The following is a 16,030-nucleotide window of genomic DNA, read 5'->3' on the forward strand; positions in this document are numbered from 1 at the left end:
AAATGTGTGTCTATATATAGATATATATGTATATTACACACACACACACACACACACACACACATATATATATATATATATATATATATATATATATTACAATATATATATATATATATATATATATATATATATATAATATATATATATATATATATATATATATATATATATATATGAACGAGACGTGCTGAATCAAAATTATATCACAAAGTACAGTCATAGTCTCAAAGACTGTAACTGCACCTCGAACCTAATTCCTAAAAATCTTGTTATGAGATTAAGCTAAGTGACTACTAAAATAAGATTTATGTTGCCGTTGTAGATTTCTCACAAGTCAAAGAAACTGGAAATTGCTAGTTTTTAATGGGCACTATTTACCAGTGATTATCGTAATGACCACTGTGGGTCATTATGAATATTTGCAATGACGACTAACGAGCTCGTACCATGTGATATCCTGACTAGAAGAGCTGTGATTGGATTAAGAAACGAGACGACGTTATCGTACGATCTTTCCCTGTTGTTGGAGGAGGGGTATTAGTTGTTGGGACGGATAGGTGGAGGGGTGGGTACTTGATTTCTGGAGGGGAGTGGTGCAGCTGTCTTAGAAGGGGAGGAGGAGCTCTGGAATAGGGCCTCTCTTTCAGTAGGAGGGCGGGTCACACCAACTACTCTGACCAATAGATTTCTGAGAATATCATACATATTAAAACTTCCCACGTGGATCGTTTACTCTTCGAGGCTGGGACTCGACGAAGCTCGTTCCTTCTTAGCTTTGCCAGTCTCGCCTGAGAAGAGCCAAGAAGTTGCGAGCACCTGCAGTGGTTCTACGTTGCAGTTGGTTTTAGATGGCTTCCCTAAAGATGTTCCTGTGTTCTCCCATCTTGATTGTGGTTATTGGTATTCTACAAGAGGCACAGGTATTTTTCGGTCGTACAAATGTCAGATTAATTTAAAGTCTAACTTAGCATGTAACTGATTACATTAGGAAACTCAATACCATGTTTCACATATTACGTTCCACCCATTCTGATTGTTAAAAGTTTAGTTTTTGCTTTTCTTAAATGTTATACGTAGGGTCCCGAAATTTTGTAAGAATATTTCTTATTATTTATGTAAAGATACTAACCATGTCTATACAGTGACGAATTTACACTGAATGACGCATAGCACGGGATACTGACACGTTTGAAATTCTTATACAGTTCAGTTTGCTTCGCCACTATTCTACTGTCCTGTGGATAATGTTTTCCCACACCACAGAAAAGGCAAAAAGATTTTCTGTTTATTGTGGAAATAGGATCAATAGTGATCGGTCAATATCGGCAGCAAGAAACTGTGCTTCTCAACATACAACTTCCATGCAATTGTAATATGGTGACTTATAACATACTTGTTTCCGTTTTTACTGACTTTTAACCTTCCTGATCCTATTTTATCTGATTCTTATAACCCTCCAGCTCCTGTTTTTCCTGGTTTTTACAGCCTTCTGGCTTTCGTTTATACTGGTTCACAACTTTCTCGGTTCCACTCTTGCATATGTTCTTATACACTTCTAATGTTCCTTCTTCGGCATTTCCTTACTCATGATTGACATAACATTCCAAATTCTGTTTTCCTGAACATTATAACCCTTCAACTTTGTCTTACCCGACTGTTTTAACTTCCTGCATCTGTTTTTCATGGCATGAAATGAGTTTGCTTCGATTTTTCCGAATCGCAATATTAAAACATTTGCTTATCACGAATCTTATAACACTGCTACTTTTTTGATGGAAATTATATCCTTCTTGCATTTGTTTTTTATGAAAATTATAACCTTCATACTTTCGTTTTTTCTAAATTCTTTAATCTTCCTGCTGTAGTTTTTCCGGAAACAACCTTTTTGATGCCTTTCTTTACTGACTTCATAACCTTCCTGCTGCCATTTTCCTGACTTATAACTTACCTGCTGCTTTTTTCCTTACTTATAACCTTCCTTCTTTTTCTTTACTTATAACCTTCCTGCTGCCATTTCCCTGACTTTTAACCTGCCTTACGTTTTTTTCCCGACTCATAACCTTATTACGGCCTTTTTTCTGACTCATAACTGACTTCTGCTTTTTCCCGACTTATAGCTTTCCCACAGCGTTTTTCCTGACAACATTCACTGATGCCTTTTTTCTTTACTTATAACATTCCTGCTGCTTTTTCAGTTTCTTATAACCTTCCTGCTGCCATTTTCCTGACTTATAACCTACCTGCTGCTTTTTTCCTTACTTATAAACTTCCCTCTTCTTTTTCTTTACTTATAACTTTCCTGCTGATTTTTTCTTTTCCTAAGTTTTACTTATAACCTTCCTGCTGATTTTTTCCAAAGTTTTAACCTGCCTTGTGGTTTTTTCCTGACTCATAACCTTCTTGCAGCCTTTTCCCTGACTCATAACTGACCTATGCTTTTTCCTGACTTATAACTTTCACACTGCTTTTTTCCTGACAACATTCACTGATGGCTTTTTTCCTTACGTATAACATTCCTGCTGCCATCTTCCTGATTTATAACCTACCTGCTGTTTCCTGCTTCTTTTTCTTTACTTAAAACCTTCTTGCTGCCTTTTATCTGATTTATAACCTTCCTGCTTTTTTTCCTTTACTTATAACCTTTTTCCTGACTCATAACTGAACTCTGATATTTCCTGACTTATAACTTTTGCACTGCTTCATTTGCTAACAACCTTCACTGATGCCTTTTTTTCCCTTACTTATAACCTTCCTACTGCCATTTTCGCGACTTTTATTTATTTTTTTTTTTCTTATAACCTTCATTCTGCCTTTTCCTGACTTATAACCTTCGTGCTTCTTTTTTCCTTATAACCTTTCTGTTTCCCTTTTCCTGACTTATGCTTCTTTTTTCTCACTTATAATCTACCATATGCTTTTTCCTGACTTATAACCTTCCTGCTACTATTTTCGCAACTTATAACCTACCTGCTGCTCTTTTCCAGAGCTATAACCTTCCTGCTTCTTTTTCCTTACTTATAACCTTTCTACTGCCTTTTTCCTGACTTATAACCTTCCTGCTTTTTTTTTCTTAATTATAACCTTTCTGCTTCCTTTTTCCTGATTTATAACCTTTTTGCTTCCTTTTCCTGGCTTATAACCTTCCTGCTTCTTTTTTCCTTACTTATAACCTTTCTGCTGCCTTTTTCCTGATTTATAACCTTTCTGCTTCCTTTTTCCTGATTTATAACCTTTCTGCTTCCTTTTTCCTGATTTATAACCTTTTTGCTTCCTTTTCCTGACTTATAACCTTCATGCTCCTTTTTTCCTTACTTATAACCTATCTGCTGCCTTTTTCCTGACTTATAACTTTCCTGCTGGATTTTTTAAACTGATAAATAACCTTCCGTCTTCCTTTTTACCTGACATATAATCTTCCTGACTTATAATCTTTCTGCTCTTATTCCTGACTTGTTGCAATTCTTCTTCCTTCCTCCTGACTTATAATCTTCCTGACTTATAATCTTTCTGCTCTTATTCCTGACTTGTTGCAATCCTTCTTCCCTCCTCCTGACTTATAACCTTCCTTCTGCAGTTTTACCCGACTCTTTAATAAAACCTCCTGCTTCTGTCTTTTCTGGCTCTTTCCACCTCTTCCTGTTTATGTTGTCCCCTGGCTCTTATAACCGTGGCTTATAGCCCTCCTGCTTTTGTTTTTCCCTGCTTCTGTTGTTTGACTTTTGTAACCTTCCTAGAGTTGTTATTCCGGACTGTTGTTATAACCATTCCGCATCTGTACGACGTGACTCCTATAACTTTCCTGACTCTTATAACCATCCTGGTTTCCTTTTTCCTGATTCTTATGACCTTATTTCTTTTGATGCCTATAACTCCCCTGTTGGTTTTTCCTGAATTTTATAACCTTAATGCTCTCAGTTTTCCTAACCCTTTTAACCTTGACGCGTCCGATTTTCCTGACTTTTCAACCTTTCTCCTATAATATTTTTACTCTCTTCGTGGTTCCTCAGGACCTTTTTAAAAAAAGTTTTTGAATTCGATCATCGCATTGGCCTCTGCGAAAAAAAATAGTTTTTTTTGAAGTTTTTCAAGTCCCGACCCGGCTTTCTTTTGATGACGAAACATCACTGAAGCGCTTGAAAATATATCGCTATTTAGTCATTTGTTCCACAGTACCTGGATTCCGATAGTAGCATTCAAGCCCTATGCATTAGGTTGTTGCTTTTTTGAAAACGAAATTATTTTAGGAAAAATCTATGAGTAGAATGTTTACAGTCTATTTAAAAGGTTAATCGAATTTAGAAATTCGTTCCAACTTTTTGGAATCATCTGCAACAACTTGAATTTTCGTTTTTTTTTTCCGGAAGTAAACGTTTTTAGCGTAAACCATCAAGCAACATCGAAAAGAGCGGTTTTGTTGATAAACGTACAATAATATATTAGATTAATGCTGTTGATTCTCTCGCTCTCTCTATCTATCTCAAATGCTCATACACACACTTAGGCAGGTGTGTGTTCGGGTACGCATGAAGCAAACGCTGAACTACGTGTTTATGTGAATACGTATTAGTCTTTTTAAATCAACTCCGAGTTCCTCGTTGGACGTGTGATTTTCGCGCTCGGCTGCCAATCTGATGGTCCGAAGTTCGAATCTCGGCTCGGCCAACGTGGAATCAGAGGAATTTATTGCTGGTGGTAGTAATTCATTTCTCGACATAATGTGGTTCGGATCCCACAATAAGCAGTAGGTCCATTGCTAGGTGACCAATTGGTTCCTAGCCACGTAAAAATATCTAATCCTTCAGGCCAGCTCAGTGGTACTCAACTTGAATCAACTCCGGATTTGAATTTGTATAAATACTCCATTTCTTACAGAACCTTATTTTACCGAATGCTTTCAGTAATTTTCATTTTGGTACTACATCTGCCTGATTCAGTTGGGTTAATCACTGACACCAGCCTTCTGTGCCCAAGCTAAGTTCTATCCAATCTTTCCTCTCGAATCTAAAATCATGTACAAAAATGTGAAATGATTCACCAATCTTTGATAATTAGTGATACTCAATACCTTTTCATTGAAAAATTAGACTTGAGGGAAGTAAACAGAATTACTATAATAATTCATACATATGAATTGTATAAAGTCGGATAAAGAACAAGGAATAATTCAAATTAAATAAAGCAGAATCAAAACTGGTAACCTGACACGGAATTAGTACAAAAACGAAGTTTACTGACACGATTAAGTGCAAAATAACCTTGGCTATTCACAAAATATTCATAAGGGTAAATTGCCCCAGATTCTTTGTATAAATTTGTATATTTTACTAAAGTTAAGCTTCACATAAGTGATTTTTTTTTACCGTTGAACCAGACAAATGATTCGTGATTAGTAAAGCAACATCTCCCATTGGATCTCATCAGTCATGCCGAGTTTGATTTTCAGGACTAGAAAAATTTCAAAAATTAATCACGCTGTTATTAGAATACACTAAAAAGTGGAAAATACGCACCAGGATTTTCTTACATGTAAGCATGTCTACAAAAATAAAAGCGTGGGCGGCAAACATGGAAGGAGAAACTATAAGAAATTAAAACAATATATTTATTTTCTTGTGATTAAAAATAATTATATTCTTCTATTTTCCACTTTTCAGTTTTGGCTGAAATACTAACCGATTTATGATTTTAGCTAACGAAATTGAGAAATCCGCAGAGATACTAACTTATCTTGCTGAGTCAAATAAGGTCTAAAAATTAAATCCATAGAGTTATTAACCTTTCTACCCAGTCAAAGAAGTTGTGGAAAATACGAAGAGTTTTATACAAATCCTGAGATACTGAGAGTGGTCACTATGGGGTCATTAAAGTCACTGCTGACCTACTGATCAATTAAAGTTGTATTGTCACCGGAATTGAGGGACCATACAAAATTTCAAGTCCATCGGATGAAGGGAACAGTTACCAGTTTTGACACAACAGACAGACAGACGCAGAAGTCAAGTTAAATAAAAGCATGTCAAAACATTGAAGAGGATGCGAGTTGTTCCCAAATAACAATCTGCTTGATCAGAAATTATACTTAAATCAGAGACAGGTATTTTTCCTGGCGAATGACCTTCGCGCTACCATCTTCATTGATTGATTAATTTAAGTTCTCCAGGTCTGTTTAGACTCAGATTTAGCGAGAGGTGACACAAGGTTATTCAGAACGGAAAAAAAGAAAAAAAATAGTCATAAAAAATGAATAAATAGAATTGCAGTATATTTCACTTTTTCAAAATCATATTCGTGATTAGCGACCCAAATTACCGAATCGTGTCCAGTTTGTGGTTATGTCTATCTTAGTTTTACCAGACCACTGAGCTGATTAACAGCTTCCCTAGGGCTGGCCCGAAGGATTAGATATTTTTTTTACCTGGCTAGAAAACAATTGGTTACCTACCAACGGGACCTACAGCTTATTGTGGGATCCGAACATTATATCGAGAAATGAATTTCTATAACCAGAATCAAATTCCTCTGGTTTCGCGTTAACCGAGCCGAGAATCGAACTTCGGACCACCGGATTGGTAGCCGAGCGCGAAATCCACTCGTCCAACGAGGAACTCCACTTTGTAGGGAAATGCCGATTTGGTCCCCCCAAAACATCATCAAGGTGATTGGGGAACTTTGCTTCGTAACAGGTATAGAGATTCACAGTAGAGGCATTACTGACCCTTGAGGGAAAAGTCGAGGTAATACTAGCCCGGTTTGTTTGCACTTGAAGTCTGTCTTTAGGTGAGGACCAGTGCTTGAATAAGCCCAGTTTAATCGATCCGAACCGAACATCAACCAACCTGATGAATCCAATTGATCTTCAGAAATCTAACATTGTTATTCATGAGTTTAATGAGTCTACAGAACCGCATATGTATAATCTCATGGAGCTCGCTGAAGGATTAGTTCTTGAATGAGGAGTGTTTATAAGTGTAAAGTACACTTGGAATTACTGGACCATATTTGGCCCATCTAGAGAGAGAAAAAAAGATATATAAACCCTCCAAACTGGATTTCAGATTTTGATTCGAGATTCATAAAAAATACTTTTGATTCTAAATAACCTAAAACGCCTGTAAGACTGAGAATACTGTTACCTACCGTGATGACCAAACTATCTCCTAGCAATCTCTCTGGTCAGAAGCACAAGGCCGCGTGATTAAAAAAAATAAACTCTAAATATTCTTCCTCATCTTTACAGGTGGTTTCAGGTTACCATGATCCCTATGAAGAGGTTCTGTGGGTACGACATGATCGCCAGTCCAATGAAATAGAGCAAGTCGACGAAAGATACATCGAGTATGCGGAGGATTTGGAAGAAGGAGAAGAAGAAGGAAGTTTCCCGTCGAGGTACAAAAGAAACGTCGTCGAGGCCGAGGAGGAGGGAGAGGAGGAGAAGGGGGAGGGGGAGTGGGAGGATGATGCCCCCACTGAGGAGGACATCGAAGACCTGGTCTTAGCCAGGAAGGAACTAGATGATATTCAGCGGCAAATCTTGGCGAGACTAGTATTAAATGCCACCATAAGTAAGTTTGATTTTCTTTTGACAGAATTACAGGAAAGAGAGAGAGAGAGAGAGAGAGAGAGAGAGAGAGAGAGAGAGAGAGAGGTTGTTTATTTCTTTACTATAAAAAAAAGTAGATTCACATCAATCGTGCATTTGATGTCTAGGCCAGTCCCTTACGACGCTCCTGATTGGCTGTTGATAAGCCAATCACAGGGCTGGAAACTCTCAGTCTCTCTCTCGAGAGTTCACATATGCAGGATGTATGTTCCACCTCTCCAGAGGGAGACTTTTGAAAGACGTACCCCCCCGGAGAGGTGGAAAATAGATCCTACCCATGTGAACTCTTGAGAGAGACTGAGAGTTTCCAGCCCTGTGATTGGCTTATCAACAGCCAATCAGGAGCGCCGTAAGGGACTGGCCTAGACATCAAATGCACGATTGATGTGAATCTACTAAAGTCTGTCTGCTCCTGTAGTCAACCAATGTAGCTGTAAAAAGTATGTTCTTAATTAAGAGTCAAAGAGCATTTAATACTACTAAAGCTAAATACATTTACGTCCTAACTGTCCCGGAATACCATAAAGAAATTTACCGAGATGTTCTGTCTAACATCTGTTTAACGTAGTATATAAATTCCGCAGAAGCAGTAATGAAAACAACATTAACAGTCTTTCAATATTAGCGAGTGAACTCTATAAAGTGAATTGAAAAATCTAGAAAACACCAGTAAACCTCTTGATTTTGACGATTTAAAAACAAATATCATAAATTATATTATGGGCTTCTAAAATATTAAATCTTCCCCATTTTTAGATATACAGAAAAATATTCTAAGAGTAAAATCACTGAGGCGATTGGAAGATCTTTGAAGGCAGCTTTGGCTCCTCATAACGACATGTTGTATAACACAAGAATCCCATATGACGGAGTCTAGATGTAATTACCTTCAAACCACTTAAAGCTGAGGCCATTTTTGGTTCCATCCATGTTCAGTCTTCTCAAAATATCCAATGCATAAGAATGATAAACTAAAGATTTTAACTCATTGTCATGGATTTCAGTATTCTCATTTCCTTTTGATGAAATCGTTAAGTTTTTCCAGCCATCATGAAGACACCAACATTTCTCTCATCGTTTAAAATTTTTTTTTAATTAGCAGGTTATACCTGATTTAGAATTGTACAGATTGCTACTTTAGTTTTGTAGATTCATGTAAAACTTTCTTTGACCTGATATCTTCATGACTAGATTGCCCCAGTATTCTTTCCAATCAAAATACTAATTTTTAATCCCGATATTGTTGACGCTATACTCAGTGCACCTCAAACCTCGTGTCGGGGACTAACTGAATCAGTTCTGTAAGTGTTTTAAGTGTCTGGTGCATCTGGGTTATCCAGGTCATGTTGAACTCCCTGAATCGACTTCCAGTCTTCTGTTGACTTAGAGATCTGTTTGCAGTCCCGTCATTGTTGACATACTCTATAGCAGGCGTTCCCAAACTGTGGTCATGACCTCTAAAGGGGTCATGAGCCTTTTTCTGGGGGTCATGGAGGATCCAAGATTTTGATTTGCTTGTATCAAAAAAGCAAGTACATCATTCTCCTTAAAATTCATAATTAAATCAGTCCTTGTTAATAAATATTAGTACGCACTTTTACTTGTTATTGCTCTCTCTGCTGTGATTAATCTTTCATTGAATGTTTAAAATGTATCTGTGCCATTGGAAATGAGTACATTTTCAGAAGGCTTACAAAAGGTGGGGGTCATGGTAGTTTTGGTACTGGTGAAAGGGGTCACGTACTGGAAAAGTCTGGGAATCACTGTTCTATGGGATAGGTCAGATGTCATTGCACGGGGTGGAAATAATGCGCCACTAACCTCCTCCTCCTTCTCCTCAGATGGTACAACGATAGTTAACCTGAACAACAGCTATTGCTTCCAAAGTCACGACACCTTCGGGATAACGCGGTACCCAAACAAGTTCAGGAGAGTTTGGTGCTTCACTCTGGTAAGTGATGATGATTTCGGTTCCTTCTTTCGGATTTCCTTTGTGTGATTGCAGTTACTGCGCACGTTTTTCAACCCTGCTTGCTTATTTCATTATGTGCGGGTAGTAATGAGTTTTCAAAAGATCAAACGTTGGTTTTATATCCTGAAAAAAAGTTATGAACTGAAACTGAAAATTAAAAGCACAAACAAGGAACATGAACATATAACCACTTCGTCAGTATCATGGCAGTCGATGACATGCTGGATTTTGTGTGTGTGTGTGTGTGACAAATTCGAACCAAAGTGTAATATTCATGAACAGATTTGAAGTACGTACCTATCACTTTGAGACGTGTTTGAGAGTAGCAGAAAGCAGAGCAAACACACGAAAACTTACTTGCCCCTAACTTCAATTGTGACTCAGTCCTGTTACGAATTTGTACCTCACAACTGGTTAATGCATACAAGTAAAACCCGAGTGCTCGAGAATTGCAGTGATTTTGATTTCGTCCTAGGTAAGCAGCGCTTTTTGAACTGGAACTGGAACATAAAATTTAGACCTAAGACCAAGCTATGGGACCTATGAAGTCATTCAGCGCAAAAGGAATGCTGAAAAGAACCTATAGTAATGCTGACAGTGCACCGCACGAGGTGCACTGATGGCGCTAACCCCCTGCGGGGAACGGCGCTTCTTAAATTCATCATCACCAATTTAAAATAAGTGTCCTTATGGTTTGTGTACAAAAAAGTTATTTTTGTAGTTTTAAAAGTACTAGGAAAAAACTATTACTTTCAATTTCATCGTCAGTGAACTTAACTGTTTGACAAATTCTTGATAATCATTCAAAAAAGAATTTTTTTTTCTTTCACTTCAAAACTTTTCCATTTCTGTTCTTATTGTTATTATTATTCCTCAACAGGGTGGCGGTGTGTATGGCCTCGAGCTCAAATGTTCGGTCTTCAGGGTAGAATTTGCTAGATGCTGCCAGTACGACAAGTTTATCACCTTCGTGAAACCGTACACCGTAGGAGTGAGGTGGGTTCAGCACATAGTAGCTACCCTTGTGAATTGAATAAGGTTTTCCTGGTAGACGGAAACCAGGAATGTGGAACGTTAACTGTTAATGAGGATGGTAGAAGAAGAATAGAAGAAGCTGATTCCTTCAAGTATTTGGGAGTCAGTGTGTCAAAAGATGGTAGGAATGGAATACAAAATTTAGGCCAAAGGCCAAGCGCTGGAGCCGAGAGAGAAGCAGAATAAAACCGGTTTAAAGTGTGACAGGAGGAAATCCTCGCCAGGGCACTATGAGACATTTGTTAGGCGCGGGTGGAAAGTAAGATGGAAGAAAGACTATACGAATGGAGATACAGCAAAAGGAACGAAGGGGGTTTCAGCTAGGGACCGAAGGAACGGTGCAAAGAACCTTGGGTAATACCTACAGGGTACCACGTTAGGTGCACTGTCACTCAATAGTTGGTAGGATGAGAGAGGTGGGGCTAGCAAAATAGGCGAAGCAAGAGTAGCATCAGGATGGAGGAGATAGAGGTTAGGAAGAGTGCCATTGGAAACGAGGGGTGGATAGTATGAAGGAACTGTCAAGCCTACTCTCCTTTATGAAAGTGAAATGTAGATGCTGAAATTGGGTGAAAGAAATAGTTGGTAGTTATTAATGTGGCATAAGAACGACTCAATGAGTAAGAAATAAAGATGCATGGAAGAGGTGGTAGAAAGGTTAGAATAGGTAAATGGATCTGAGTTTTGTTTTTGTTTGAAATGGTTTGGTTATGGGGAAAGAATGAAGGATGATTTAGGTTGATGAAAAGAGTGTACATTCATAAGCATCGGGAGAGAGGAGAGGAAGACCTAGGAAGTGCTTGATAGATAAACGGAACATAATACATAGTATACACAATGTTGTCTGCACTACAGTCGGGAATGTTATATTTATCAGACACATCAGCAGTCAAAACCAGTTGGTCAAGTAGTAAAAGGTGAAACAGACTACGAAGAGCAGCGTAGGGAAGATTTAGAGAAGAATCAGACTACCGAGATGACTGAAACTAAACAAGCCGAGTGTTTAGCAACCAGTGGAAATGTAACCTCAAGTAGTGAGTGGCTGAGCAGCTTGGAGGCTTTTAAGCCATATATCTATTAGGGTACGCTGACAACTCAAGGAGGGAGTGTGCAGGTACCAGTAAAGGTACTACGTAATACTGAGAGCAACCATAGTGTGGTAGTATGTGGTGCTCACCTTCAGTTGAAGAAGAATTTCACAGGAAATTCACATATTTTGAAGGGTTTAGGGGAAGAGGTAATGCCTATAAACCACTTACACCTATCATGTGAATTGGTGACAGGGAATATTGATTTTGCTGTAAAGGACTCACTGGCTGTGGAAGGTGTATATGTTCTGTTGGGTAATGAAGCTGGTAGTGTGCCATTTGTTCCTTGTCCTATAGTGACAGACAAACCGTTGAGGATTAGTCCTACAGCAGATTTAGAAAAGAATAACCCCCACCTGTTTCCTAGTTTTGTAACTACCAGGAGTATAAAGAGGACTATGCCTGTAAGTGAGGAGACTGAGGCTTTACACACCCAGGAAGGATCAAGTAAAGGATCTTTGAGCTTAGAACAGTTGTTCCAGGGAAATGCCGTTTCCCCTAGTACTGACCAAGAAGAGATTTCCCAAGAAGAAGAACCTATGGTTCTTGAAGAGACTCAGAGTAGTCAGTGTATTCCTGAAGATGGTAGTAAAGCTACAGTTGCTGTGTTAGCAGATATTGAGAGTTCATCCCTTGAAGTTGGTCAGGTGACAAGAGAGAAGCTAATGGAACTGCACAAGAAGTATACATCGTTAGCTGATTTGTTCTTCAGAGTTGTTGATCAAGAAGAGTTGCAACAAACTCCTACCTGTTATTATCTGAAGGAAGGTATGCAGATGAGGAAGCATAAACCTGCAGATATACCAGGAGATGCTGAATGGGTGAATATCGTCAACTGTTGATTCCATATACACCGAGGAAGCAAGTGGTAGCAGTAGCTCATGAGTCTGGACATATGGGGATCAGGAAGACTGTGGAGAAGATCATGAAGTATTTTTTCTGGCCTGGACTTAACAAAGATGTCAGTAGGTTTTGCCGAAAAAGTCACACCTGCCAGATAGCTGGAATACCGAAGGAAATCATTCAGAAAGCCCCCCTACAACCTATAGAAGTCAGAGGAGAGCCCTTTAGCAAGGTGGATTAATTATAGATGTGGTTGGACCACTTCCGAAGACGAAGAATGGAAATGTGTATTTGCTAACATTAATGTGTCCTGTAACAAGGTATCCTGAGGCGATCCCTGTTAGAAGCATATCGGCCAAGGTCATTGCTGAGAAGTAATGGAGTTTTTCTCAAAGTTTGGGATACCAGGAATTGCACAAAGTGATAGAGGAACGAACTTTATGTTGAAATTGTTCCAGGATATGATGAAATTGTTAGGAGGAAAACAACAGTTATCAACTGCTTCTCATCCAGAGACTCAAAGTGCCTTAGAAAGGTTCCACCAGACATTGAAAAGTATGCTGACAAAGTATTGTTCTGAGTCAGAAAGCGAATGGGATGCTGATTTACCCTTAATGTTATTTGAAATTAGGAATGCTTATCAAGAAAGCATGGGATGTTCACCTTATGTGATGATTTTTGGTAGAGAAGTAAGAGGACCGTTGAAGATTCTTGCAGAAAATTGAGTCGAAAATCAAGAGGAAATCCAATGGGAATATGCGAAGAACTTAAGGAAAAGGTTGAAAGAGATTAGAAAATTCTCTTTAGAAAATTTGAGAGTAAGTCAAGAGAAAATTTCAAGGTCCGTACAAGATAATTGAGATGTTAAGTGATAGAACTTATGAGGTTGAAACACCAGAAAGAAGAAAAAGACAAAGGAAGATACACGTGAACCTCTTGAAGCTTTACTCCTCAGAAACTAAAATTGAAATTGTGTCAATAACACAGACAACTTCATCTACAGAAGATGACGATGGAATGAATTGGGAGCTGAAAGCAAGATGAAAAATCCTTCTATTTTGGAAAATTTTGCAGATAAATCAAAACATCTCAGTGTTGAGCAAGTTGGTGAATTAAGTGAAGTGATTAGAAGTTTCACAGAAATTTTTGCAAATGTACCTAGGCGTACCGATCTTACCTAGCATGATATCAAGATCCAAGAAAACGGAAAACCATTTAAGTAGAGAGCTTATCACTTGTCACCTTTTCATCGAGATGCTTTGAAGAAAGAAGTTGAATATTTGTCGCAGCATGGATTAGCCGAACCTAGTTCAAGTCACTATAATTCGCCATGTGTGTTAGTGAAGAAACAGATGGCTCATTTAGGATGTGTACTGATTGTAGGAAACTGAATTCTATCAATGTGGCTGACAATTATCCTCTGCCTCTTATAAATCAGTTACTTGATAATATTGGGCAAGCAAAGTCTGTTTCCAAGATAGACTTGTTGAAAGGTTATTATCAAATTCCCTTAGATGAGAATGCTACGTTGCTGTCAGCTTTTATTACTCCTTTTGGACTGTATCAGTATACTGTTCTGTCGTTTGGTCTGATGAGTGCACCTGCAACATTCCAACGAGTGTTGTTCTACCTAATACTTTCTCATACACACACACACACACACACACACACATATATATATATATATATATATATATATATATATATATATATATATATATATATATATATATATATATATATATATATATATAGTATATATATATATATATATATATATATAAACATCAATTACAACGCACAAGTTTATGGCAGGATAGTGAATGACTGATAACGGAGCAGCAAATGTGGTCTTTCCCGACCTTCTAGTTCTATAAATTCTTAAATCCCACTCACCGCCAGGAGGCATGCACAAGTCATAAATCTATTTTCCCACATACATTTTGAAAGCATATAAAACTGTGACGGCTTTGCTCTATCCCATCAGGCACTGCGGGCGAATCGACTGCTTAAAAAAATTCTATTACCGAGACCTCAAGATCAGCTTTTATTACTCCTTTTGGACTGTATCAGTATACTGTTCTGTCGTTTGGTCTGATGAGTGCACCTGCAACATTCCAACGAGTGTTGTTCTACTAATACTTTCTCATACACACACACACACACACACACACACACACACACACACACACACACATATATATATATATATATATATATATATATATATATATATATATATATATATATAAACATCAATTACAACGCACAAGTTTATGGCAGGATTGTGAATGACTGATAACGGAGCAGCAAATGTGGTCTTTCCCGACCTTCTAGTTCTATAAATTCTTAAATCCCACTCACCGCCAGGAGGCATGCACAAGTCATAAATCTATTTTCCCACATACATTTTGAAAGCATATAAAACTGTGACGGCTTTGCTCTATCCCATCAGGCACTGCGGGCGAATCGACTGCTTAAAAAAATTCTATTACCGAGACCTCAAGATCATATGGAAAACGGACTCCAGTGTTAGAAAGGCTGGATTTAGTTGCAAGGTCACGCCGATACGTAAGTTTTTCCGGTCACTTTATGAATATAAATAATTTTTCCGCTGGTTTTTATTTCACATAATATTGACAATCATTGGTGTCTGTGCTCTATCCTTTGCTTTTATTTATATCGCTATCTTTCCAGCCTGTTGTGGAGCCGCAGTGCGGAATCCGCCAGTGAAGAAATTGGTAACAAGTAAGTAAAAATTGGCGATTTCCCATTTATGATTTTTACTGTTCACCTTGATCGTATTTCTTATAGCTCTAGATAGCCGTCATCGTTGCAACTTCAGGTTATGCAATGCAAGGAACGCTTTCAAATGTGTAAAGTTCATCCTGACCCTCCACCTCAGAGGCTGAAGTTCCTTTATGGATTCTAGAAGATCTAATATTTTTCAATACTCACATACATACGAGTATGTATAGATATATATATATATATATATATATATATATATATATATATATATATATATATAATAGCTGACCAATGCAGTGCTGCCCGGGAAAACTCTGAATGATAACCGATGAACTCTCTCTCTCTCTCTCTCTCTCTCTCTCTCTCTCTCTCTCTCCCTTTCCTGTTAAGGTAATTGCTCCAATTACATTGCTCAGCATTTTTGACATTTTATGTTTCACCGCTTCTCACCCCAACTCTCATTGGGGTTGAACTTGGACTTGAAGGGCATCGGGAGTGTCTGTTCATTCTAGTGACCTCAAAATCTATGGATTAGACACTAATATCCATAATTTTTTTACATTTTATTATTAACCCCTTCTGACCCCCCATTCCTATCGGGGCTGAACTTGAACTTAACCTTTACTGGACGGGTAAATATATCAATATGCAGCTCCTCAGGCCGGGTAAACTTTGTGGTTGGCCAATATAGAAAAATACACATCAGTGGAAAGAGGAAGATATGCAAATGTACATGGT

The 16,030-nt window shown here is 38.0% G+C and overlaps 1 protein-coding gene across 1 annotated transcript in view; it reads left to right on the forward strand.

Moving 5' to 3' along the window:
- Window positions 1-704: 704 nt before the first annotated feature.
- The window catches only part of LOC135219649 (uncharacterized), a 49,504-nt gene continuing 34,178 nt past the window's right edge, over window positions 705-16,030 (forward strand). The window contains exons 1-6 of the mRNA XM_064256582.1: window positions 705-923; window positions 7,241-7,565; window positions 9,445-9,554; window positions 10,456-10,571; window positions 14,997-15,112; window positions 15,239-15,289. Of these exons, the coding sequence (XP_064112652.1) occupies window positions 852-923; window positions 7,241-7,565; window positions 9,445-9,554; window positions 10,456-10,571; window positions 14,997-15,112; window positions 15,239-15,289 (790 nt within the window). The 5' untranslated portion in view covers window positions 705-851. The remainder of the gene's footprint in view (window positions 924-7,240; window positions 7,566-9,444; window positions 9,555-10,455; window positions 10,572-14,996; window positions 15,113-15,238; window positions 15,290-16,030) is intronic.

The sequence above is a fragment of the Macrobrachium nipponense genome, chromosome 1 (assembly GCF_015104395.2).
Source record: "Macrobrachium nipponense isolate FS-2020 chromosome 1, ASM1510439v2, whole genome shotgun sequence".
Classification (NCBI taxonomy): domain Eukaryota; kingdom Metazoa; phylum Arthropoda; class Malacostraca; order Decapoda; family Palaemonidae; genus Macrobrachium; species Macrobrachium nipponense.